Source organism: Chaetomium globosum, genomic scaffold (assembly GCF_000143365.1).
Source record: "Chaetomium globosum CBS 148.51 scaffold_2 genomic scaffold, whole genome shotgun sequence".
NCBI lineage: Eukaryota > Fungi > Ascomycota > Sordariomycetes > Sordariales > Chaetomiaceae > Chaetomium > Chaetomium globosum.
Window position 1 is genome coordinate 1,146,446 of NT_165977.1, and position 25,283 is coordinate 1,171,728.

At 56.7% G+C, this 25,283-nt stretch overlaps 9 protein-coding genes across 9 annotated transcripts; 4 read left to right on the forward strand and 5 right to left on the reverse strand.

The window, feature by feature from the left end:
- Nucleotides 1-944: 944 nt before the first annotated feature.
- CHGG_02488 (uncharacterized protein) lies at nt 945-1,169 on the forward strand (the record flags this gene model as incomplete). Its single annotated transcript, XM_001229003.1, has 1 exon — nt 945-1,169. The coding sequence occupies one exon, from the start codon at nt 945-947 to the stop codon at nt 1,167-1,169; it is 225 nt and encodes a 74-aa protein (XP_001229004.1).
- A 546-nt stretch (nt 1,170-1,715) lies between these two features.
- Nucleotides 1,716-2,797, reverse strand: CHGG_02489 (uncharacterized protein; the record flags this gene model as incomplete). Its single annotated transcript, XM_001229004.1, has 3 exons — nt 1,716-2,321; nt 2,398-2,656; nt 2,775-2,797. The coding sequence occupies 3 exons, from the start codon at nt 2,795-2,797 to the stop codon at nt 1,716-1,718; spliced, it is 888 nt and encodes a 295-aa protein (XP_001229005.1).
- A 345-nt stretch (nt 2,798-3,142) lies between these two features.
- On the reverse strand, nt 3,143-5,882 carry CHGG_02490 (uncharacterized protein; the record flags this gene model as incomplete). The annotated part of the gene is made up of 2 exons (XM_001229005.1): nt 3,143-5,740; nt 5,814-5,882. The coding sequence occupies 2 exons, from the start codon at nt 5,880-5,882 to the stop codon at nt 3,143-3,145; spliced, it is 2,667 nt and encodes an 888-aa protein (XP_001229006.1).
- Nucleotides 5,883-6,658: 776 nt separating this feature from the next.
- On the forward strand, nt 6,659-8,013 carry CHGG_02491 (uncharacterized protein; the record flags this gene model as incomplete). The annotated part of the gene is made up of 5 exons (XM_001229006.1): nt 6,659-6,809; nt 6,869-6,911; nt 7,000-7,130; nt 7,185-7,803; nt 7,857-8,013. The coding sequence occupies 5 exons, from the start codon at nt 6,659-6,661 to the stop codon at nt 8,011-8,013; spliced, it is 1,101 nt and encodes a 366-aa protein (XP_001229007.1).
- Nucleotides 8,014-8,276: 263 nt separating this feature from the next.
- Nucleotides 8,277-9,825, reverse strand: CHGG_02492 (uncharacterized protein; the record flags this gene model as incomplete). Its single annotated transcript, XM_001229007.1, has 3 exons — nt 8,277-8,700; nt 8,753-9,449; nt 9,765-9,825. The coding sequence occupies 3 exons, from the start codon at nt 9,823-9,825 to the stop codon at nt 8,277-8,279; spliced, it is 1,182 nt and encodes a 393-aa protein (XP_001229008.1).
- A 1,671-nt stretch (nt 9,826-11,496) lies between these two features.
- Nucleotides 11,497-13,612, reverse strand: CHGG_02493 (uncharacterized protein; the record flags this gene model as incomplete). The annotated part of the gene is made up of 4 exons (XM_001229008.1): nt 11,497-11,724; nt 12,029-12,044; nt 12,098-12,475; nt 12,537-13,612. 4 exons carry the CDS (start codon nt 13,610-13,612, stop codon nt 11,497-11,499), a joined length of 1,698 nt encoding a protein of 565 aa, XP_001229009.1.
- Nucleotides 13,613-13,939: 327 nt separating this feature from the next.
- CHGG_02494 (uncharacterized protein) lies at nt 13,940-14,599 on the forward strand (the record flags this gene model as incomplete). The annotated part of the gene is made up of 1 exon (XM_001229009.1): nt 13,940-14,599. The coding sequence occupies one exon, from the start codon at nt 13,940-13,942 to the stop codon at nt 14,597-14,599; it is 660 nt and encodes a 219-aa protein (XP_001229010.1).
- A 5,065-nt stretch (nt 14,600-19,664) lies between these two features.
- Nucleotides 19,665-21,119, reverse strand: CHGG_02495 (uncharacterized protein; the record flags this gene model as incomplete). Its single annotated transcript, XM_001229010.1, has 3 exons — nt 19,665-19,848; nt 20,220-20,538; nt 20,873-21,119. 3 exons carry the CDS (start codon nt 21,117-21,119, stop codon nt 19,665-19,667), a joined length of 750 nt encoding a protein of 249 aa, XP_001229011.1.
- A 2,412-nt stretch (nt 21,120-23,531) lies between these two features.
- Nucleotides 23,532-24,209, forward strand: CHGG_02496 (uncharacterized protein; the record flags this gene model as incomplete). Its single annotated transcript, XM_001229011.1, has 2 exons — nt 23,532-23,623; nt 23,930-24,209. 2 exons carry the CDS (start codon nt 23,532-23,534, stop codon nt 24,207-24,209), a joined length of 372 nt encoding a protein of 123 aa, XP_001229012.1.
- Between the last annotated feature and the right edge of the window lie 1,074 nt (nt 24,210-25,283).

Consider the following 25,283-nt stretch of genomic DNA (forward strand, 5'->3'; position numbering starts at 1 on the left):
TTCGTTGTCGGTGGCTCCTGAGCATATCGTCACTCCTCGCCTCCGTTTCCTTTCCTTGTTCTGGCGTAATGGCTAAAGAGAAACGGGGGCAAACGGGTGGAGAGAGCTGGAGGGACCTGAGCCCTGATCTCACTCGCCCTCTGGACAGGATCAGCAGGGTCTTGCCTCTCTCGTCTTTCCGGGCCGGACCCACTGACGTTGCCCTCCTCCGTCACCAACCTCCACGCTGTGCCACCAGGCAAGACTGTCAGCCCGGGTGAGAGTCTTCCGGCCGTTTTGGATGACGAGACGAAAGTACCTGGTGGATACCTACGCCATCTCAGGCCATACCGTCGCTGCCAACCCCTCGGACATGGACAGCCCCTGCTCAGACGGCATACCCATGGCCGATCTGCTATGTAATGGGAAAGATTGCAGCCGGGAACGTTGTAACGCTAGCGCACGCCCCGTGGGCTTTGTCGACGGGGTCTGCATGTCGTGCCTCTGTGAGATTGGTGTCGAAAGGGCGCAGATCTTCAAAGTGACTGCAGCAGGGCAGGACCCTTCCCTTTCGACCATTCGAGCCTTCTTGCTCCCACGAAACACGACGGGGGCCACCCTACGGCTTTTGGCTCCCGCCCCTCTGTGGGGTGATTACCCGCGAACGCCGGCCCACCACACTCGCCTTAGGAGCACAGATAGAATGACTCTGATGTTGGCCGCCTTCTCCGTTATAAAGACTGCCTCCCGCCCCCTTCTGTCATCTGTTAGTTACCGTTTCTACAACGCCTCCAACCAAAATCCGGTCACGCGCTTCTATCACCCTTGTCGACAGCCCCTTGGTTGGTTCGTCGCACCCCAAACTACCAAACCGGTTTATTGGAGATATCTTTCTTACCCCTTTCCATACAGTTTTTAAACCTCCTCTCCTTAGAACTCACGACACACACAAAACCCCTTCCATCATGCCGACCACCCAAAACGCGTATGCGGTTTCCATGCCGATGCCACCACCCCCTGCCGACCTGGGCAGCTACGCCCGCACCATGCACCAGCACACCAAGCGGCAGATGGAGTCCATCTCACAAACATCGACCCCAAGGGGTAGCCAGCACGGCAGCCAGTCTGCGCCGACGGGCCTCCCCGACGGCCCCTCGGGGAGGAGTCGGAATACCAGTCAATACAGCTAGTCGACTTGACAGCAACCGTATTCGGCAATGATATGCGCCGAGCCCAGTTTGACTCGGCGCAAGAACAAATAAAAAAAAAACGAACCACAAGAAACTGCGAGGATCAGTACGTTTCAACAGATGCAGAGACGTCCAAAAGCACACGAAGGATGGACGGGGTGACGAGAAACACGATGCATCATGTGCACACATCACGAGCCGGCGTATTTTTTGGTCGGGTTAACCGATTGGCATTCTTGCGGGCGGTATTTGGTCTGGGTTTGGCTTTTGAGCATGGCGTTCAAGGATGAGGGATGATAGGCAACAAACATCCGTTTGTTTGGTCGCACCTGAATATACGCGGCGCGACTCCGACGATCTTGCTAGTGCCGTGATGTTGATATATGTCTGGGTGGATTTATATCTACTAACCGTGATTTTCCCATTGCTTAACCTGGCCAAGCAACAATTCCCCTCCCCCGCAAAAAGTAACCGTAACTCGGCGGCCCACATGCGAGTATTCTCCAAAACGCTCCTCGTAACGCTGCTCTGTCGATCCGGATCTACTCAGACTAGCGGCTTTTTCTTCTTGATGCCCAGTAACGCAGCGTGGTCCTTCTTCTTCTTGACCTGCCGCTTGAAGCTCGGAGGCGGCGGCGGCGGCATCTCAGGGGTCGCCGCGGCCGAGTGTGGTCTTGAATCGGACGTTGACACGGTCGCCGAACTCGAGCCAGACCCCGACCCAACCCCGTTCCCATTCACCACACCACCCCCGTTCACCACATCCTCCCCCTCCCCATCCTCCTCCATCACCTCCTCCAGCATATCCTGCCTCCTCACAAACGCAAACGCCCTCCTCGCCGCCTCGGCATCCTCCTCCTCCTGCCTCCTCCTCTCCTCCTCCTCCGGCCTCACCACCCCAGCCACCACCGCATCCAACACATCCCCCCCGCCCTCCCGATTCGCCTTCTCCAACCTCGCATTCCGACTCCTAATCTCATCCAACGCATCCGCCACCGCCATCTCCCTCTTCGCATCCTCCGTCTTAGCCTCCAACTCGGCCATCGCATTCCTCTCCTCCTCCCCCTCCGCCTCAGCCATCTCCCTCTCCAACCGATCCAGCCTCTGCTCATCCGTCTCCTCCCCAGCACCCTCCCCCTCACTCAACCCCCTCTTCCACGGGTCCGTATTCCTCTTCGCCCCCTTCTCCACCACATAATCCTGATTTTTTGGGATCCGTCCGGAACACGATCTCGCCCGAGCAGCGCGTGCAGCGGATGTAGAAGCGGTACAGCTGGATGCCGAGGTAGCGCTCGCCGGGCGGGGTTTCTTTGCGCGCGTTGAACTTGCGCCCCCGGTACATGTACTCGCCGCAGGCGACGCAGCGCAGCGAGAAGGGCGCCATGAGGCGCACGGTTTGCACTTTGGGGCCTTGTTGTGCGGCGCTGCCTTTGGGTTTGCGCGCGCGCCCGACGAGGGACGGGTCGAAGTCGGGGGGGTAGTATTTGCTGGGGGGGAGGGACAGGTGTTAGTGAGGGGAGTTTGGTTTTGGTTTTGGTTTGGGTTGTTTGGGAGGGTAGGGGAGGGGGGGGGAAGTCGCATGGCGGGGAGGAGGGAGGAACGCACGTTAGAACTTTGCGTTCGGACATGGTGGCGGTGGGTGGTTTGAGTTAAGGATCGGCTGGTTGGTCCTGATACGGTCCCAATATACAGGTATTAAAATTAGGGTGAGGTTTTATAGACGCAGTCGATGGGCTCGAGTTGCGATCGGTGATGGTTCGGTGTGTTGTGTAAAGGAAGTGATGGCCGAGCGACCAGTTACTTATCGCCACAAGATTCGGGTTCGCCAAGCCGCCGGGCCATTAGGGTGCCTATAACAGGGTTAGGGTTAAGTTTCGACGTGGACCCCTGAGTCTCGAAAAGATGAACCTTTGCACTCATAAGATTTTATCCCCGGTCCTAGTGAGTGTGTGAACATGGCTATTACTAACATTCTACTCCTTTATCCCAACCTCGAGCATCTCAGCTAGCAGGTCCCACTTCGCAGCCGCCTCATCCCTACTCGCCCTAGCCACCCCCCTCAGGCCCCCGGCAACAAACCTCAAGTGCCGCTCAAAATCCCCACGTAACTCCCTCAACACCGTCGCATACGGTTTCCCCGCGTCATCACCCCACCCCCCCCTCCGCGCCATCTCCCCACCAGCCTTCCCCCCCTCCCCGTCCTCATCCTCATCATCATCCTCATCCACCCTCCTCCGCTTCGCCGGCCTCCCCACCTTGGCAGGGGACGCCTTATAAGGCGAGCTCATGACCGACAGCCTCGAGACCTCCATAGCCTCCTCCTCACGGCGCGTTGAGTCTGCGCGGTGCGCGTCCTCCAGCCGGATGGCCAGGTCGAAGACGTCGAGCACGGCGTCGCGGATAGGCTGCAATTTGGGGCCCTGGCACGACTCGCTGATGAGACGCGCGATGAAGGCGGCGTGCGCAGCCACCATGTCGTCGACGTCCGCGGTGGCGTCGCCGAGGTCGGCGCGCAGCCGGGCGGTGTTGGGTGCCAGGACGAGGGTGGTTAGGTAAGTTTTGATGGTGTTGCTGAACCAGAGGAGTTTGCTTCGTAGGAGGTAGTAGCGCGCCATGTCGGCGCCGCCGCGCTGAGAGGGGAGGATGGGGTATTGGAGGAGGGAGAGCGCTCGTTGGGTTTGGAGTTGGAAGGTGAAGAGGGTTTGGTAGCCCTGAATGTCCTCTTCTGGGACGACGATCTGTACCGGCCAGCTGAGACGGTAGTTCAGACGGATGAAAGGGAGGCTGTGGCGGACGGAGCTTCGAGCGACGAGTGCGCTGCGCCCGAGGCCACGTGGGTCGATGTTGGCGGAGAGTCGGTAGCTGTCTAGACAAGTCGAGAAGGCCTCCTGGGCGACCTCGGTTAGAGTAAAACGGTCCTGCCAGCTGTTGTTCAGCGCGTCGAGACGTCGGAAGACGGACGAGGCAAAAGAGTTTGACATTGACCCGTCTGACATCAAGTATATGTGTTGTAGGGCGTCTAAACTTTCGAATAGGCCGTACGAGCTGAAGAGAAGTTCACGGAGTGTTGCGGCTGCAGAGTGGTGTTTGCTCTGGATCCATGCCTGAAACGCAGCGCCGAATAGCTCGCTGAAGGGCGCGAATTCAAACCCATCAGGACAAACTGTTGCAAAATCCATACTCGGTTCAGCCGTGGCTCGGTATTTCTTGGTTGACTCATGTTGCTTCATGTGCTTCAACACGACAATACTCTTGCCTGCTTCAAAGATCTGGTGGATTGAGGGGTCAAGGAACCGGGGAGCGTGAAGTTTGCCCTCGGGAGAGCGCAGCAAGTTGAACTGGCCTTTCCATATTTGGGACAGTGGCAGCTTTGCTGGCGACTCCGATATGAAGAAGGTCCGGTCGCCAGGCAGAAGCTTTCCCTCCTCCATCCACAGCCGGATGGGTTTCAGGTAGACCTGAAAACAGTCGAAGAAAATGGTCCCGAGTAATCGGTAGGTGGCAGTGCTGCCTTGCAACTGGGCTATCCCCGCCGCGTCGTATAAAAGTTCGAGGTATCGAAAGGCATGGGGGTTCCGCTCTTGTTGGACCTGGCGTACAATATCTGCCAGTCCATAAAGTGGCGCTAGTTTCGGGCCCAGCTCACCGAGCACCCCAATCAGGCTAACGACAACGTCTTCTTTGATGGCGACAAGGCTGGTCTGGATCAAGGACAGCTCTAAGTCAAGATGATGCAGTGCTTTTTGTAGGCAGGCCCGGAAGACCTGCAAGAGGGGTGACTGCTCCCTATTTTCCACATAGACCCGCAAGGGTGCGAGTTTCCGACCACATTCAGAAAAGGATGTAACGAGCGCCTTGTAAGAATCCCATGAGACCCCCCGAAGCTGGTATCTCGTGATTGGGTTGCATTCGAAATCGAATAAGCTGGTCTCAAGGCCAGCCAGCATGAAGAGGGCCTCGCGGAGCAACTGGATCGTTGAGATGGGAATCTTCCTAGATCTTCCATCGCCATCCAGCGCAGAGGCATCTCTCCAAGCCTGGTCCTCTTGGGCTTGCTTCAACGGCTCGATTCCTTGAGACTTGGTGGCCAAGTCTTGTGCTGTGCGGCGGTGCTGGTCGTCTATGGAGGAGGAAGTGGTGAGAGACTCGACAGATGCCTCGGACTGTCGATCCACTTCCTCTTCGTCGCTAGAGCCGGGAGAATAGTCGATGGATCTCCAAATGTCCCTTTCCTCTTTCCAGCCATCTTCCCTAGCAAAGTCACGCCAGGTTATTGGTGGTGGGGCGTCCTCCTCGGGCTCGATGAGGGCGTCCAAGTCGCTGAGCTTGGACTTTTGCGCTGGTTGATCAGCGAGTTCTAAGAGGAAATGCAGAACTTCGGGCGTGAACTGATTTTGATGGGCTTCATATGCGCTCCGTCGTGTGCGCAAAGCCTCTGACAAACCATCTCGGCCGACGACGGAGAACCGCTCCTCGAGCCCGTTTAGGCGGTCCTCAACCTCGAATTGGTTCGTGCGAGTGAAAGTATGACTGCGTAGACTGCGCAAGACAGAATCGCGGTAAGAAATTCGCTTTTCATGTTGAGTCTAGATCGTTTAGCGGGGCCCAAAAATGAGAGAGGGAGTGATGGAACTGGATTCACACCTCAGAGATGGCAAGGATGGCCGCAACAAGTTCGTCTGTCAACGCCGCCAGCTGCGCAAGGTGTGCCATGTTGTCAAGGCTACCAGTCGCAGCATTCTGACAGGTCGTTAGGCCCGTGATCACCCTACCTCCTCAAATAAGGTAGGTGGGTAGGTACCTACCTAGGTAAGGGCCAGGGTAGTTGAGAGCTTTCGGGTTGGTATAGTGGATGACGCTCCACAGTGGTGACCTGCAATTAGCCCAAACACTGTATGCGGGTGTAACACGCGCTTCGTGGACGCGTCAAGACATAACAGGAGGAACTACGTGTCCCAAAAAGGACAAAAGTACGGATCCTTAGGTTTCGTCAAAGAAAGAAAGTAGCAAATAATACCTAAATAATCCCCTTCAGTACCCTTTGCATGGTACTGTATTGGTGGAGAGAACCATCAATGTTCTTGCCAAGAAATACCTTAGAGCGCTGGTTTGAGATGTCAAAAGCGACCTGCTAAAATGGTACGCACGGGCCAGCTTAACTTCCAATCGCAACCCTTGGCATATCAGATGACATCAAGGCTTCTGACGGGCCCCTATTCCATCGAAATTTTGTCTTGCATATTGGTAAGGTGGTGCCTCCAATACTCTTGCCCCAGTTTAATTAACCTAGACCAACGCGCCGCCGCTGGCAGGAAGAACGACGCGCACCTCTAAAGCCGACAATCACGGCGACACATCTCAAACGCAGACGCCGCATCTGTAAATGACGAGACTCGAATAGCGGATGTTGGACGCCGGCCATCCGCGCGAACAGAGACGTGATTGGACAAGGATACCAAGCTAAACCACGATCGACCAAACCACTCATCATGGCGATTGCTCGCCCCGTGAGGGCGCTGGGGTTAACCGCCGTGGTGTTGTGGTGCTTCTTCGTATGGCAGCTTTTCAGGCCGATAGCAGCGCCCGCGGGCCCCGGCGCCAACAGCTTTTTGCCAAAAGAGCGAGACCCCAACCTAGACCGTAAGCCCACACCACGATAAAACATGGTTAACCGAAACATGGTCCGCTAACATCGACAGCTACCGGGGAGCCCGAGGGCGTCTTGACATATGCATCCGGGGAGTACGCCCCAGGCCCGGCCGGCACCGCACGAATCGATGCCACCCTCCTGGCGCTTGTGAGGAATGAGGAGCTGGACGGGATGATACAGGCGATGCGCGATCTCGAGAGGACATGGAACAACAAATTCAACTACCCGTGGACATTTTTCAACGACGTACCGTTTCTCAGAGGAGTTCAAGAAGAAGACACAAGCGGAAACGAAGGCAGAGTGCCGATACGGTACGTTATTGCGGGGCATGCGTGCTGGTTGAGCGATGGAGCTGACCAATGCAGAACTCATACCTAAGGAGCACTGGGATGTGCCGTCGTGGATCAATAACGACTTGTTCCTCGAGTCGACCAAGATTCTCAAGGAACAAGAGGTGCAATATGCCGATAAGGTGTCGTACCACCAGATGTGCCGCTGGAACAGCGGCCTCTTCTACAAGCACCCGGCCCTGGCCAACACGCAGTACTACTGGCGCGTTGAGCCCAACGTACACTTTTTCTGCGACGTCGACTACGACGTCTTCCGTTACATGCAGGACAACAACAAGACGTATGGCTTCACCATCAACCTGTACGACTCGCCGGAATCGATCCCCACGTTGTGGCCTGAGACGGAAAAGTTCATCGCCGAGCACCCGGAACATGTTCACGAGAACAACGCCATGAACTGGCTGACGGACTCAAAGCGCCGACCGGAACACAACAGGAAGGCGAACGGTTACTCGACCTGCCACTTCTGGAGCAACTTTGAGATTGCCGACATGAACTTCTGGCGAAGCAAGCCGTACGAGGACTACTTTAACCACCTCGACCGGGCCGGCGGCTTCTTTTATGAACGCTGGGGCGACGCCCCTGTTCATAGTATCGCTCTCGGCCTGTTGGAGGACAAGAACCGTATTCACTGGTACGTTTCCCTAAATCTAAGATATTGGCAGCGGTACTAACTAACGGGCTCAGGTTCCGCGACATCGGCTACCAGCACATCCCCTTCTTCAACTGTCCCAACTCGCCTAAGTGCAAGGGCTGCGTGACTGGCCGCTTCACCGACGGCGAGGCCTGGCTTCATAGGGAGGACTGCCGGCCCAACTGGTTCCAGTTTGTCGGCATGGGCTAAATCAAGTTATGGTCAACACGAGGCGTTAGCTTCATATGTATATCGTTTGGTGACGCGGCAGGGTTTTGGACTACACACATGGGGGGCTGAGGTGTTCGGCGCAGGCGGTATGCTTATTTTTGGTGCGCTAGAATAACGCTCCTGGGAGTGGCCGGTGGGTTCTAGATGGTTGGATTCGGCAGCTCGGGGGATCTCGAGTCAGGATATCTATTCTATATTTTTACGACATTCAGGGCCGAATCCCTGAAACGAACGAGGCGCCTTCATTGACCGAACACCGTTACCACCCCGGATGTGCCGCCCACGCAGAACTGGTTCCCGAAACCGTCTTCCTTCCACGCAATGCAGCTCACCACGTTCTTCCGCTCCTTTTCCTTCCCGTCTCTCCCGATCGCCTTCTTGCGGTTCTCACTCCCGCTTCCCCAGGGGACGGGTACCGTAGTCACCAGCTTGCCCGTCAACATATCCCACGCCCATATCCTCCCCTCATCGCCCGTCCCCTCCTTCGTACCCGTCATCTCATCCCCCGCCACCACGAACCTCTCCCCTCCACCCAGAACACTCTGCACCCTCAACTCCTCATTCCGCCACCCCTCAGCAGCGTACGTCCTCAAACACGCCCCATCCCGCCGATCCATCAACCGGATCTTGCTATCCAGCGTCCCGACGAGCAACGTCCGCCCATCCCTCGCCAGACACAGACTCGTAACGCTCCCGGGGAACACATCCCGTCACACACTTCCCCAAGCGCACATCATAGCCCCTCACCCGCCCGTCCACGCCCCCCGCAAGGATCACCTCCCCATCCACCGCCAGCGCCGTCACGCTATCCTTGGCCTCGCTCAGCACCTGCACCGGCCGCGCCCCGCCCGCCCGCACATCCCACACCCGCACGGTACAATCCAAACCCCCCGAAATAACCAAACTATCCCCCCCACCCAACCCCAACCCACCACCACCCCCCGACCCCGACCCCGACCCCGACCCCGACCCCGACGCAGATGTCGCCCCACCACCCGCAAAACAAACGGCATTCACGCGCCCGGCATGCGAGTGCGCCGTCGACGCCGACCCGAAGCGCCGCACCGTCTGGGCCGTGGCCACGTCCCACAGCAGCACGGCGCGGTCGCCGCCGCCGGGAGCAGAAGTGCGCGTTGGAGGGGGAGATGGCCAGCGAGAGCACGGCGTAGGCGTTCGAGGTGTAGGCCTGGATTTGTTTGCTGATGGGGGAGGGGGGGTGCAGGGGGGTTGGGGTTGAGGGAAGGGTTGGGGTTGGGGGTTTGGGGGTGGTGGTGATGCTGTTGCTGGGTGGTGGTTGGTGGCTGCTGGGGGAGGGGTGGTGTTGGAGGGGTTGTACAGTCGGATGGAGCGGTCGGAGGAGCCTGTGAGGATGTAGGTCCCTGGGGAGGCGGAGTAGGCGAGGGCGTGGACGGGGCCTGGGAGGGGGGTGTTAGCTTGCTGCTGGTGGTCTGCGCGTCTGGGGTGGCGGTAGGGCGTAGGGCTGGGTTGTTGGGGGCGGCCGGTCTGGGGCTTGAGATAGCCGTTGGGCTTTGGGCGGCCGGCCCGGCATGTCAGCTTGGGGGGCTTGGATGGGGGAAGCTAATGCTGGCTAGAGACGCCGAGGGACCTCATCAGCCAGTGAGCGCAGCACCCCCAACCCCCCTCCCGCGAGCACAAGATCGCGGAGTCTCATGCAAGAAATAGGAAACAGAAGGCACCAAACAACGCTTGGAACAAGCAAAGAAACGTACCATTCGACCCAAGCAACTGGGCCACCGGCCGGGTGGGGAACTTTGGCGCACGCTGGGCCATCTTGGTCGACTGCGGCGGCTATCTCGAAAATCGTCTCACACCGATCCCTCCTGCGGGCGGTGTCGTGAACTAGACTAAGAGTCCCGCAGATAACCGTCCATCCTGGTATCCTCCCAACTCAGAATGTGACCCGAGTGGCGCCGTGTAAGCTGCCGAAGGACCGACCACCACAACGGTTTCCCAGCCAGTCGCGACGGCGCTCGACGCGCTTGGGTCTATGCCTGCGCTCCTTCGCGCGAGCACACGGCCCTTTGAGCCTCAGAAAATCGAATATCAGTTTCTGAGATAATCCGAAATGCGTCTCGCCCTCGGGTTGATGCAATGCGTGTGACTGAGAGAGGTAGCTTGAAGAGTGGCGGCTGACTTTGCGAATTGTGCACAATTCCCACCACTAGGATTCGTCGTTTTTTGGTGATAAGAAGATTAGTTATTTTTGTTTCTTTTTTTTTTTTTTTTGGCTCTCACTCGATCGCGCTGCTATTGTTAGTTTGTCTCCAAAAGTGACAAAGCTCGATCGACAACAACTCGACTTGAGTGAGCTAGCGCTAACGGCGGCCGTTGAGTAAACGGACGGGACGCAGTTTCGGTGTGGGTGCGTTCGGAATCCCGTACCAAAAGTATTACCGAACGCTAGTTAAACCCACCCCACACGCACTTTGCCGTTGCACGCCCATCCATCGGAACCAGGAAACGACATCCTTCCAGAAGGCCGCTAGAAACCTCAACACCGTAACCTTGAACGCCAAGCCGAAAACCCACGCCGCAAAAACCAAAAAAACCACGCCGCAACCACGCGCCGGCGAGGGACGGAACCCTGACAAGACTCGGACGAACCAGAACCAGGGCACGAGGCAGGACAAAGATCAGATGCGTCTGGAAAAAGTCCAAAGAAGCAAATGCTGCGTTCCGCGCCGCAGACCTGCCGATACGCTCCCCCTCCCTTTTTCCACGTCACTCAATCGCAGCACTGCATGCCAATAAATCCGAAAACGACCTTTGCATCCAACGCGTAATGGGCTCCCTGCCTCCTCAGGTCCCCCGAGATTGGGTACCATCTCGGCACTGTCATCGGGTAGTCATGGTGGGAGGGATGAGGGTGTATTGTTGCGCGGTAGGGCTGGGGTGAGTGAGTGGGTGAGTGATGAAACGAAGAATGTCCCCCAAAACGGTAATCGGTTGGCTTCACCGGCCTCAACAGCTTTTTTTTTGGTTTGTCATTTCGTCTGGTCGGAGTTGCGAATGGACGGTCAGGATGCAGTGGTGTCACGCCAGGAGGTCCAGCCGAGTATGAATGGTGGGGTACATTTGTAGTCGAGCTGCCGAAACAGCGAAAGAGAAGTAAACAGGGTATAGAGAGATAAATACAGGCATCCAAAACACGGATATAAGATAAAAGTATAGACAAGAATCTGCGAAATGTGAAATCCCCCCTCATCTCCCGCCCTCTCCCTCTTTTGAGGCCCAAGAGTAAAAAAAAAAAAAAAAAGAAGCCAGAAGCCAACCAGCGCCAGACTGACAATGCAATGATGCTAAACCGCCGAAACCCCATAACAATACAGCAGATATAGATGACAAAAAAAATAAAAGGAAAGGAAAAAGGAAAACAAAAATAGCCGCCCATCCTGTCCCTCGTCCATGTCATATAGCGTGAAAATGACTCGTGCCTCCAAATTATTCCTCCGGGTATATTGACCTAGATCCGGTTCGCAAATGGTCGGCCGTTTCGTCGTGCGCATGCGGTTTGGGCCGTCGCATCACTAACGATGTCGTCGTAGCTGTAAGCCGACGCACACCGTTTCTATTGGGTGTCCCCGCTCGTAGACTCGCTCCACTGGCAACTGTGGCTCCTCCTCTCTGTCGCCCCTTCTCGTATCTCGTATACCTCCCTCCCGGGTCGAGCTATCAGGCTGGCCGGTAAGGTGGGCGTTTGATGCGTCTTGTTTTCTTCCTGTAGATGCCGAAGGGTTGTCGCTTGACTGGGTGCCCCGTCCAGCACCCTTGGGTGTGGCTCGCAAGGTAGGAAGTCCAGATCAAACACTGTTGCTGGTGCCCCTCCAACTTCGCCATCTGTGGTTGGCCGGTCCGGTCGGAAGGGAAGACCGGGTAGCTGCTTCGACAAACAAATTGATTCGGTATTGAGGCCATCAATCAGTCATCTATGCCGACGTCCGAACCCATGTCGTCAATAATGGGTGTGTCATACACGGGCATCAGGTCGTCTGGAAAACGTGTCAGCGGAGTCCAGCCCTAATAGTAGCTCTCGGTCACATACGGTTCCGTTTGCCAAGCCCGCCGCAAAACATCGTCATGAAGCCGCGGCAACGTCTCCGGCTGCCGCCATGAGAAAGTAGTAGCGGACCGCGCTGAGTCAGGCGTTGGCGCAAGTGGTGATTGCCGTCCAGTCGTCGGGCTATAGTGCTCGTAACCCACGCGAGCGAGCTTGCGTGGTCCCGAACTCGACATGTCGGGGCTCGCCGGCCGGAGCGTAGTCCGTGGTGAGACTGATCCGCTCGAGTGGCTACTCGGCCTGGCATGGTGATGGTGGTGGTGATGATCCGTCGGTGGCCGCGAGATCATTCCGCCTAGCCGGCGCAAATCTTCGACCTCAGCCGGAGGGGTGGAGGGGGATGTGTTATGACCGCCTCGGGGACTATAGCATGGGGTTTTAGCATTGGATCTTTGGCCAGGGGTTGTTCCCAACCAGCACTTACGCATTCTTAAACTTGCAAACCCGGCCAAACTTCTCGCATTGCACACATCGCGGATAGTCGGGGTCGCACTTGATCTTCTTCTCGCGACAGGTGACGCACGCGATCGCCAATCTCTTCCTCGGCTTCCCGGCCTTCGTCACACCCCAATGCGCGTTGACTGCCTCTCCGTCGATGACCGTCTTGCAGTGGCTCCCGTCATCGTAGAAATAGCACATTCCCTCGCCGGGGACTTCAGCTGCCCGAACAAACCGTGGCAAAAAGTGCGTCCCCGTCCAGATCTTGGGTCCTAGCCCGTCCTTCGCCGGGGGCGCTTCCGAGCCAACGCTGCTTGTCGGGGTCGCGGGCGGGTTGAGAATTGGCGTTTGGGGTTCCCGGAAACCCGTCCTTCGCCCCTCGTCCCGGCCACCCGGCATGTGAGAGGGGTACCGATCCACAGCTGGTTGGTAAAACTGGTGGTGCTCGCGGCTGCCGAAAGAGTACTCCCGGTTCGTTTCGTGCTGTGCCGGCCACTGACTCCCGGAACTGTAGACGTCTTGTCGTTGCTCTTGTCGTGGTGCGGGCGAGAGTGGTCCCGGAAACACTCGCGATAGCGACGGTATTTGAGGACGCTCGGGCAACCTTGACTCCAACAAGCTCCTAGGTTGCGATGCGGATGGTGCTGACGAGGGGAAATACGAGGACGAGCCCACGGTCGGCCTGAGGGGATGATCAAGTGGTGACGAGGCAGAATAGTGTCCCGAACGTTCTGAGAAGGGCGAGTGGAGCGGGGCGATTTGCGAGGGTGGTCCAAAGAGGCTGCTCAAGGAAGGAAGCTGTTGTCGTGGGACACTCTGGTCGGGGGAAGAGTCCCTACGGGTCGGCGTATCCTCCGAACCCTTTCCAGACGACGACATGTCGCTTCCCTTGCCGGTCGGGTCATAGTTTGACATAGGCGGGGATGGAGGAGCACGCAAGTTCCAGGACTTCTCCTCTGACTGGCGTAAGGGGAACGAGGCCGAGTCCGGTGTAAGCACCTCGGGTGGTGTGTCTGGGATGGCCGAACGGAATCGAGGTTCGAGAACTGTGGTAAACCCCATTGAGAGCGGTGTTGGTTGGTGTGACCTGGGGCTTGTTTGTAGGTTGTGTGTCCGTGTGGTGGTGCTCTCCGGGTGAGGAAAGGAAAAGCAATTCTTGGTTCAGGTTGGCGGCACACAGGCACGCACAGTCTCTTGAAACGGTGTAGTGGTTGGCAACAGTAAGGCGAGGGCCTCGAGGGTGAGTGGCAGTAGATATTCGCCCGGGTAAACGTGCGCAGTACTCAGGCGGCGCAGTCGACTCAGGGCAACCCCGTGTAGACAAGCCTACTGCCAAGGCTAAGAAGGAGAAGGGTACCGATCCCCGGATAATTGAGCAACAGCTGCGAGATGCGCAAGCGATCTGTTGGTGGTCTCAGTGTGCCTCGGGGAAGCAGGGGGTCCGGGTTGACAGGGTGCAGCCAGCAACGTACAGATACTGACCGGGTTGCTGTGCGCCGGGGGGCAGTTTGCCTGGGTTGTACGAGCCGGAGAGAAGAGGGGAGGGGAGAGGGGGGGGGTCTCTGGAGGCTGAGAGGCGACAATGCTGGGGATGGATGTGCTGCGAGGGAGACGGGATTGGGCATCGGGACTCTTAGTATGCCGGTTCAACGCTGCAAGTACATTACAGAACAGCCGGGTCTTCTGTCGGCCAGACTCCGGATACCACCAACACAGGCTGCTGACCCGGTCGAAAGTCAACAGCTGGAGACAGAGGCCCGCCCGGGGAAAGAGCCCCCTCGACGGGGGTTCGAGGACTGGGCTGCTCGTGCACACGGTATTGGCAAGCTAGCGTCCCGATTAGTGTACGATGCAGGCCAACCCGGCCCGATGGATGCTGCTCATCAGTCCCCAGGGACACACACGGCTGCCGCAGGTTCCTCCTACCCACACCCCCGTGGGCGAGCTTGGCGACTCTTTTCCAGCAAGGGAGACAAGCGTGGCTCCGAACCCTGGCTTTCGGCAGTGCGGCATGGCGTTGCGGACTTCAGACGCTGCATGCAGTGGTGAGCGAAACGGGAAGTGAAAGCGGGCTAGGCAAGCGGGTCCTAGAGATCCTGCAACCTGGGCAAGGAGAATCCTCCCGTGGTTACCGTTACCGCGAGTGAAAGTCGTCAAAATGACATTGTCGCCCACTATTCTCTGACTTCATGCCGCATGCCCATTCCACCCAAACACGCAGTTGGCCTGGTTGACCATCCCGGCGACTTGCGGCGACACGGCACACGGGGTGGGTGACCATCAGGGAGTATGCTGGAGGGAGCGAGCAGGGTGTGGTCTTGAAATTTGGACCCCTTGCAAGACGCTCCGAGTGGTTGACCGATGGATGGCTACCACGAGGCAAAGAGGGTTCGGGAAGATAAGAGGCTGGAAAGGGAGCGTGTGTGATGAACCGGGACTGCCAGTCAGGAGCAGGGACAGGGGCCCCAAGTGAAGAACCCCAGGAACATAGGCGCCAAGAACGGCGAATGACGCCGCCCAGATCGGGAAGAGTGTCCTGTGCTCAGGGTTTTGTGAGCAGGATGGCCGACCGCGCTGGGGAAAGTCGGGCCGCTTTGCGATGCTCTGTCGCTGCTATCTTGCGTATGTACTGTACAGGGAGCGTTACGGTTGAGGGCCCGGGAGTCAGTGACAGAGCCAAGTCGAAGAGACTCGAATTGTCCTTTGCATAAACCCGTGCAGGCGGTGCTTGACACCAGATGGTGTGTGCCGAGCAGCCTCAATTCTCGTCGGCCAGCCGTGCCGCGTTTTGTTCTGGAACTCGCGCGCTGTTGACCTGGTGGTGGGAGGCGGGCGCAGGGCGACCGTTCGAGTGCAACGCTGTCTTCTCGCCTGAACTCTTGGAGGCGAGAGACTTGACCCAACAAGGCATAGTTAGTCCCGGTCGCCGCGTTGTAACAGTGTATTTGTATCATACGGTAATCTCTCGTCAAGAAAAGCCGCCATTGGGAGACGCCGATGTCCGCCAACGTCCCGGAGCCAGCACCGCGCAAAGTTGTATTTTCGGCCCATCTCGAAAGTTCGGAGCTGGGGAGAGTCTCAGGCGGACTCGGCGGGGCTCGACGGCACGGTAAACTTGGCAACTCGAACATGGGCTCCCCCCATGTGCCTGCCTCATTCATTTTTTTTTTTTTTTTTGCTATCATGACGATTGGTCTTCCCAATCGGCTCCTTCCTCTCTCGCTATTCTACGATGCAGTTACCCACCTCTGCCTAGCGGCCATCTATCCCCTCAGGGCAGTTTGCGGGGTTGAAGGAAGACTCGGCCATGTGCGGGCCCATGATTAATTTTACCGGCGGCCGTGCTTGTGGCCGTGCTGTTTGCTCCAACTGCGAAGAGTGGTTACCAACATACCCTACCTAATAAGGCCCGGTACGGCTTCTATCTATCTCTATTTCCAAGCCGAATAATGCTTATTATCTACAAACGAGGTGCGTATGCTAGCTCTCGTCCGAGGTGATCTCGAACTCCGGGCCAACCAGAAACACAGTGCGTGCCTGTCGTACTCGTCGGCCTCAACCCTGCAACGGCTGGAGACACATGAGAAAAGGCTAATATGGGCAGATGGGATGACAGGGTCGGACATCGCTGGCTCGATCCCAACTCCCTGGATCGCTCATGTGGAACAGCGGACACTAGCCACCCACTGATTCGCGCACCTTCCCATCCCAGCCAGCCAGCGCGACTGCCAGGAAAAACACCGACATCGAAAAGGAATCGAATGCCGAGGGGCTATGGCCCAAGCGTCTGTGGGTGGGGTTATTGGAGGAGTGGGGACCTCCAAGGACGCTCAGACCCTATCGTTTGACGAGAGACGAGAAGGAGCGGCCCTGACGAAAGTTCCTCTCTTCTTCTGACACAAAACAGTTTCTCCACCATTCGCCCACGGGCTCTCACATCACCCCGTCGCGTCATGATGCATGAAGGATCGCTGGTTTGCGCTGCTGGCGCAGAGAACGCCCCCTACCGAATCCAAACGAACAGCTCCTCGTTTATTCGTACCAGATAGGCAGGCCTCGCGGTGCGTCGTCGCCAGTCACATCTCGCCTCCGAAGAACGCCACATGCTCGCTTCTATGCAATACCGGCCACTGCTGCCGCCATCCAGCATATCGCCCGGCTGATTTCGCCCTTCCCCCCATTCATCAACTCGCCATTCCACCTCCCGAGTAAAATATGACGGGGTCCCGCGGCCCATCTGTGTGCAGTCGCCAAGACACGAGGTGCAGGAGCTGAGCTCCTTCCATCAACGGGCAGAGCAACAGCCGAGCTCAAGACATGTGGGAACATTGTGGTCGTCCAGAAACGAGCCCTGGTTGGCCCCCCGTGCTCGGCTTGTTGTGAACTGAACTCCCCATCTGACCCCGATCCAGCTGATCTTTTCACTGCCACTGCCACTGCCACTGCCGTTGCCGGCCGGTCTATGATGAGACCGATACCTCGCAGGCAGACCGAGGCGGTACAGTGGGGAAATCCCCAACCCGCCAGACCTCTGCATACCAACACACCAAATGGTGCATATCTGGATATCACTGCTGGCTCGAGACCGGCCACAGGACAACAAATCATCCGAGATTCGACCAGAGGTGGCTTAATATCCCCCTCTCATCGAGGACCTGCAGGTCTCTTCTTTGGAACCGGCTCGTCAGCCAGGCATAACTGGACCGTCCAATACATTTCGTGTAAATTACCGTGCATACATGGCAGAACCAACCGCGCCAGACACGGGTTCAGCCGCGCCAGCACGCGGGCCCGTGACGCAGATCTTCCGGGACCTCGTGCACCCGTGGTCGTCGGCCCGCCGAGCGCTAGGTCGACCGTTGGGGTGGATGAGCGTAACTATCGTCAGCGAGCCTTCGTTTTACGAACACATTTGTGAGATGAAAGGAACATCTACTTGTCTCCTCATATCCACAGCGCGCAAAATGGTTTCCGGTCGACACTCCTCCGGAAATGGCTAGTTGCATGGCGTCATTTCATTGTCCGAAAAGCCTCCGTAAAAAAATTGAAAATCGAACGATCTTCTCTACTAGCTTGGAGGCTGGACTAGGGGAACGAAAAGAAAGCCATTCGAAAGCCCAAAGTCTACTTTTTATTTGACTCGGTTTCTTTTGTTTAATTTATTTTGCTCGGTTTTATTTACCTCTTCTTCTTGGTTTTCTTCTACCTCTTTCTTCTTTCTTGATTTCTTGATCCCCTTTCGAGTCCAGCTTTTTTTAGCCAAAAGGAGCAACTCCAACTGAGTCGTAGGTCCACAACTGATCGAATTACAGGGTGATGCCCAGGCTACCGGAACAACGCTAGCTGTAACGAGGCAAGACCGAGCTCTCGAAAGACACACCGGCGGGACATCTTGCGTGATGGGAATCTCAGGAGCTAACCCGCTTGAGTAAAATGCAAACACTAGTCTCCTCGAGAAGCCGGAAAATTGCTTAGGCCCGGACACCCTAGCAACTGCTCATTCTCGGACACGTGAAAGAAAAGCCTGATGGCAGCAACGAGTGACTCGGCCACTGGCCACATTCCCCCGTCGGTTGGCGGAAAGTCACGGTACAAGACAAGGAAGTGTCTGGATCGACGTCAACATCTCGGGGAACTCCCGCATCGACTCACAACGTGCATGCCCGTGTCTCGGGAGTTTATCCCAAACGGTAGCATTTCTCTGACGGCGTCGTAGCCATCATTGGCCGCCACACCGGCAATCCCAAGCCCGTTGGCACTTGGACATCGGAGACTTCTTGAGAACTCGGTCTGAGGGACAAAACGAACTGCGAGCTGCGCTTCCTCCCCCCGCACCCTCTGGTCTTTTATCTGCCTGGCGAGCGAGCCGGCTGTGGCTTTCCCGCGGACGAGTGACGATTTACAGACAACCCCGATCGTCCGTCGCACCACGTCGACTTGGGATGTGTAAGTGCCAGTCGGGGGTCAGCCTTTTGGCTGGGGTTTCGGTCAAGGGGGGGATGAACACTCGGCTTTTCAAACAGGGCACTGCATATGAGGGAAGGGGCAGTCAGACTGAGGTTACAACAGACACCTCCTGCCTTGCAGCCGGTGCCATCACCGACGCAGCGATGCGGCCAGAGAGTGTGTACCAGGTTTTGGGACTGCAACGAACAAGACGGGATCAACCGGCCCGCTGTGCAAGACAACCGTTGACTCTCTTTCGAAGAGATGGGACGAACGGTTCCGGCTCTGTCTCTCAGATGAACGGCCCGCAAAGCAAGAAAAAAAAAAGAAGGGAAAAAAACACGAATGGCGTGCATCGACATGTGAATCTGGACCTGATTCAGTTGTGTAGAGTCGTATGGATGGATCCCACCCTTTTCCATTCGCGGAACATGGTGCAGGTCGCATGCTTTCGTTGGGCCTGTTGGTTCCAACCCCCTTTTGCCACCACCACCACCACCACGGTAGCTACTGTATACGTCGTCTTTCCCCGCTGTCTGTTTGTGTCTTGCGCGGAACCCGGTCCTGTTTTGCCTTGAGCCTCCTGCGTTACCGCAGGAAGGGTGCACTTGCAACCCTCCGTCCGTCCAGACTGCGTAAACATAGCCAAGCCCGAGAGCGCTGCTGCTGCTGCTGGTGGTGCTGTTCATCCCACCTGAAACAAGGTTACATCTGCCGGGGTGCTGATCAGGCTCCTGCAGCGTGGTGTCGTGTAGTGTAGAAAAACCTAATTTTGTTGGCGCCTCGGGGATGCAGGGCAACCTCTTGGTTGTGGAATCCTCGACGGGGAACCGAGATCTGGCCACAGAAGCGAGAAGCCGGGAAGGCAGCCTCCCCGTTCCGTTGCTGGTTGAAGTGTGGAGTTGGGGAGTGACCTGTTGGTGGTGACGGCGGCGGACAACGGCGATGATGACGATGCAACCACCAGCCCTCGAACGGCGAGGAACGACGCTCCGCCGCGGGCCGCGCAAGAATTGAATCTCGGGGCTAGGCCCGTGAAGGGAGGTCGATATGCGAGCCCCAGATCGCACTGTGCGATACGCGTCTTTCTGTCTTGTAACGTAACTATGAGACGAACGATTTTCACGTGTGAGGTTTTTCTTTTCCTTCCTTCATCAGAGATGGAACCTCACGTGGCCCTCTCAATGGCGCGGGTGATGGGGATAGTCGCGGTCTTGGCCACTGCGGAGTTTCGAGACGTTGGAGCCGCAGTGTCGGTTTTTTTTACCTTCCCCCTGCTCATTGTTGTGACCTTGATTTTTACACCAGTTCCTCCAAAGGGCTCCAACATGGTGGAGATGGGGAAAGTTGAACTGCCGCGAGGGGTAGCACCGCAGGTAACAAGCATCCCCGTGCTTGCTTGCTTCGAGAAATTCAGGGGCAACAACTGATCATCACGCCCCTCCGCACAATAGCAAGGTTGATGAACAAAATCCGGCTCCAGCTAAGATGATGCGATGATGCGGCAAAAGTCATGGGGATTCTCAACGTGAACAGCCGAGAAACAGATGCCGGGGTTGGAGGATGGTGCAGGGGTTGTCAAGCGCAGATCTGGGTTCCGTTCCCCAGCCCAAGGGTTTATCAAGCGAGCCACTATCAATCGACGACTCCACCTTAAGAAAAGAGCCGGGTGGATTGCCTCGCTGTCTCCGACATCCCCATCCCCGGCTACCGAAGCACGTACCATATCGCGGCCAGGAGTTGCTTGGTCGACAGCGACATGGTATCTACTGGTCGGGTCAATGAGGGACGAGATCCGAAAAAGGGGTCTCTCGAGTGGGGGTACAGATCACGACGCCTGCTCGTCAGATCCGGAAATACGGCAGCTTGTAACGTCAAGGACGGGGTTTTGGGACGACGCCAGGCCCGAGTGGGGGGAAGGTAGCGAAACTCCACGTGCCGGGGATCCTTCGCATTGCCGAGATGGGTGGTTTTGTTGTATTGTTGTAACCCTCCGCCGCTGGCGTCGTATGGCATGTACGCAGTAGCGTCGTATCTTGCTCCTGTTGGGATGGTTTTGTTTTCGATAGTTCCTGGGCAATTAACATCGAACGTTCCGTCATGTCGCGCCGTGATAATGCGCAGGGAACTTCGATAAGATCGACGCTTGTCTCCTGAAGCCGTGTCGCTGGGTCGCTACCCTGCATCGGTATTTCATAACACTCGCTGCCAATTGTGAGGGGGGAGCTTCGGTCAAACAAAATAACTCCTACGAATCGATACCGGACCGTCAGCGATCGAGAAACCCACTGGGCGTCCAACTTCTTCTCTCGACTGCCGAAGCCCCCGGACCCCGGAGTGGGTCTAGTCCCGATGAGGCGAGGACACAAAAGGTACCTCTTCGGTGGCTGAGACAATCGAACCGCATGGGGGCAGGTTGGCCGGTGTTGGCTTGCTCCTCTCCGTCGGATTCGGGTTGTCCTTCTGGACGGACAATTCGTAACCTGGCTTCCGTTTCCGAAGGCGGCCAGTCAATGAAGCGGTGTGTCAGCCCCGAGTTCCACAAAGCATCACCAAGCGGGAAAAGGTTGTCAAGCGGGAGCGTGATGGGAGATCGCCGCCGCAAGTGCCGTGGTTTTGGCATGTTGATCGATGGGGCGGGTGCCAGCGTGTGTCTGGCGGGCGAATGAGAAGAAAAGCACGGAACCCGAAAGCGATGCAAGTTGCCGTTGTCTGGGACAGGAGTGGGGTTCTCGAGTGTCATCAAACAAGTCAACTCGTTCCGTCTCTCTTGCCTGAAGCTCCCCCGTCGACAATCACCTTCGCTACCATCTTTCTGTTTGCGAGTAATCAAGGCGGCAGACGACACCCGCGCATCAATCGCTCCAGGGACGCTTCTGGAGGAGACTTGCCCCGTGCTTCCCCTTGGCTTTACCACTGTCGCGGCAGACTTTCGGGGCTGTCGGGACGATGATCTCAAGCCACCTTGGCGCCACCGCGAGGACCAAACGGCAGCTAGCTTAATATGTCCAAAAGCGTGTCCTATTTTTAGGGGCGGGCACCACACGGTAATTTGTGATATGGTCCGTGTCATTTTGAACGTGGACGACGACTTCGTCATCTGTCCAATCATCGCGCCGCGGGACTTTGGCCGAGACATTGGCTCGTGGGGTGACCCCATGGAAGCCGGGGTGAAAGGCCCCCGACCCTAGGAGGCATGGATGGCATGGGGTTTCCTCCGGCTTCGAGAACAGCGAATGCTGAAGGCTTGCTTCCAGCTTCCCGAGCACCTTGCGTGTTCGCGCCGCAGACTTCTTCCCAGCGAGGTATCAAAAGGAGAGTGTCCGCCGAGGCACGGAACATTGGCATCTTTTGCTGCGTTTCGGTACCAGAATTTTGGTCGGTCGCATTCTGGGTCCTGCGCTTCTCGAAGCCCCCTTGTGCTTGTCCGGCAATATCGAAGCGGCAATTAGCCTGTTCACATGGAACGGGCCCGCCCATAGGTTGGCCTGGTCAGCTCTGACCTGAAAGATCCCAGCTCTCGCCTCGGCAGGGATATCATTGGGCTGGCAATGGCTGGTTGCGCCGCATCTGTGTTGAACTCGGCATTGCGCTCCGTGAATGTGAAGGCAATGCCCCAGCTCAATGGCCTCAACTTTGCCATCCCCAACTTTGCCGAGCCCCGCAGCGTCTTGGCCGCTGTTCCGGCCTTTTCTCCTGCTTCGATTCTTTCCACTCTCGCTGGGGGTCCTTGGCGGCACTTCCAACCTCCGTTCCGTTCCCCGTGTATCGTCGGCCCCGCAGACTCCATCTTGCTCGTTAACTCGCGCAGCCTTTGCAGTACCGAGGGCGAGGCGGGGAAAACCATACGTCCGATTGGTCGGTGGTTGAAAGTGCTGCATCCCCAATACCGACTCAAATTCTCTCTCGCCATTAAGGGGCATACGTAGATTGGATGAGCCGATGTTCCTGCAGTATCGCCTCTTGCCCAGCCTCGGGAAAGCAGGTCGCCTGTTTGATGAATTGGCCTCCAACGGAAGATTTGTCCATTGGAGAACCAGCCTTGTCGCGACGACTGGGCACACTCCCATCCCACCCGGCTTCTAATAAAAGAAGTCGACATCATCCCGGATCTGGGGAATTCGGCAGAGCTGGCCCGTCTGAGGGTCATGCTATAAAAACAAAGCACTTAAGATGCAGGCCGGATCTGCTCTTCGATCCCGTGCCAACCTTATTTGTTTGATAGTAAGTGCCATCACCCGAGATGAAAATAATGACTTCCATATACCGGACAATTAAGACAAGCGTCGGATCGTCATGCGGGAAAGCCCAAGGCAGACAATCGACTGATCCTTGAGCTCGGGTTCCCATTGTTGTCTTTGCAGCAGTGTGTTGTCGCCCCCAAAGGAAAGTACCAAATGGATAAAGAACGTTCAATAGTTGCGGGACATCGGGACGAACAGCTGCCTCCTTCCAGAGCTTTCGGGTTCTCGAACGAGATCGGATGGCAGGTCGCATGCCCCCTCGTGCCAGCATCTGCAATCTCGGCAAGGTGCATGCAGGGCGACGGCCTCGGCAAACATACTTTGTACTGCGACAGCGAACTCTCGCTTTAAGGAGGATCCCCGTGAAAGCGACCATCGTCCCAAGGATATACCCCCGTCGACGGGATTCGGTTGGGACCAATGGAAAATTGTGCAGCACGGCTCCGCACCGGCTTGTCACCGGGAATGGCAGCCGGAGTTGTACTCAGTGTGGAATCGCGCTCAAAATAGACTCCAATCGCGGGCGGCCGTTGTGATTCCTTCGCCGACGTCTCGGTAACCGGTGGATGGGGTTGACGGGGGATTGACGAGGAAAATCTGTCGAGCGTTGTGAAAGCCGCTCTGCTCCCCTGACTCGCAGGTCAATGGCTCGCGTTTGGCCGCGCAGTCGGTGGAGACCTATCTCGGAGGACCCACGCCCTCAGCAAAGTGTTTGCTCTGTTCCCGGGCGGAAACAGGCATCTCTCGGAGCCGGAGCCCCGACTCGGGACCGGATGTTGGTGGACATCAAGATGTCTCCGCCTACGAGTCAGAGCTGGCAAAACATGATTGCTCGGTCTTGTCTCAAGACTTGTCTCGGCGATCTTGAGTCATTAACTGACGTGTTAGTTACTGGACTATCGCTCAACTCATGATGAAATCAAACCGCATTTCTCTCTTCAGCAGTAGCAGGTTGGCGAGATTTCTTGAATTCACTGTCTCGCTGTGCACAAAGTGCCTGACGCTTTGGATTTTGTGAACGACGAAGTCTAACCAAGGTCAGCGGCGGCTTAAGGGGTTCAATCGAATTGACCCCATCGGCTCAAGCTAACGCAGTGGTAAAGCCGATCCTGGTCGGTTTAGTTATCGAGCTTCCTCCCTCAAACAGCTTGCAGGATCCCGGACTCATTGCTTCTTTTTGCGGTGGCAGATCTTCTGGAAGCCAGAACTCATTGAAAGTCAACAATCCGCGGTGTAACATCATGCGGAGTGTAAGCCAAGAGGGTGTTGATAGGCGAAGTGTCCGCATCGTTCCAACGAAAAAGCCGCCGAGTGCGGCCCGAGTATTGAGGCGATCGGCCATTTTTCGAGCATGTGTCCGCAGTAACGCCGTGGGGAAACCGTTCCTGAAAGCAAGGTTCTTTTGCTCCTCCCAACAGCACAGCAATCGGCCGAAAGCGATTCACCAGCAACACATGCTTCGGAAATAAGGTTGAGGAGCACGCAGACGACTACCGACAGGCATTTTGTGACACTGACTGCGCCAAGTCCCCTGTTGGACCAGGCCTTTGATCCAACTGGGGCTCGAGGGCCGTCTTTCCGAGCGCGCAAAGGCGCACCGGTTCTCGAAGGTCTGAAGAGGATGGCTCACGAGCGGCACCGGCAGTTTGCCCGTCCAAGAGCCAGCACTGCAGGTCTCTTTGCCGCGTGACCTGTGATGGAGCGGGGCAATTGTGTCTGGTCGCCGATTTGGATAACCGCCTCCTGCAGGACTTCCCCGGCCTGATGTTTGACTAATTTCACCCCCTCAAAACGTCCTGCAACTGTGCATGGCGGAGCGAGTTGCCGGTAACGTTCGAGCCAGCCATCTGACCACTCTCTTCGAGGTCCTAAGGGCCCTGGGAAACAACCGACGTGGTTTCGGAAACAACATGGCATGATCCATGCATCGTCTTCGCCTTCATCGCAGCAGGAAGAAGTTGCGGCGGTCCTTGCAAAAGGGAAGTTGCAAAGGTCCTTCAAATCGTACATTGCATTGGGTCCTCTTGAGTCGCAAGTATAGTTTGCCCGGACGATCGGCTTGGACAGAGACGAAGCCGCTCTCAAGAAAGCCCCAAGGGGCTCAGATCCGACGGCGTTTGCTCATTGTCTCGTCACAACAAAATCGCACGACCAATCCTTCCCCCCAACCTCAATCGGAGTTCGGTCTAGACTGTGACGGTTAACCAGCATTTTAGTTGCTGTATTCTTAGATGATATGTGCGTTACGCGAGGTTGTAGGGTGAAGAGGGGTGTGGTTCATGCCCGGGTTGAATGTCGGGATCCTGTCAGTATCATGGAAGATTATGGAAATGATCAAAGCCACATCTCAGACTAGGTTTGGCGTCAGCAATCCGGTGTCGGACGGCGCAATTTGAGTTTCGTCCTTGCCGATGCCGTTCAGACCCCCTTCGGTCATGATGAAGTAGTGAGCCTTGGAGAAGGTGACCGATCGCCCAACGGGATAGGTATCTACCAGGCGGTTATTATTGATGTGGTGTCCCGCAAAGCTTTTTGGTCCAGCG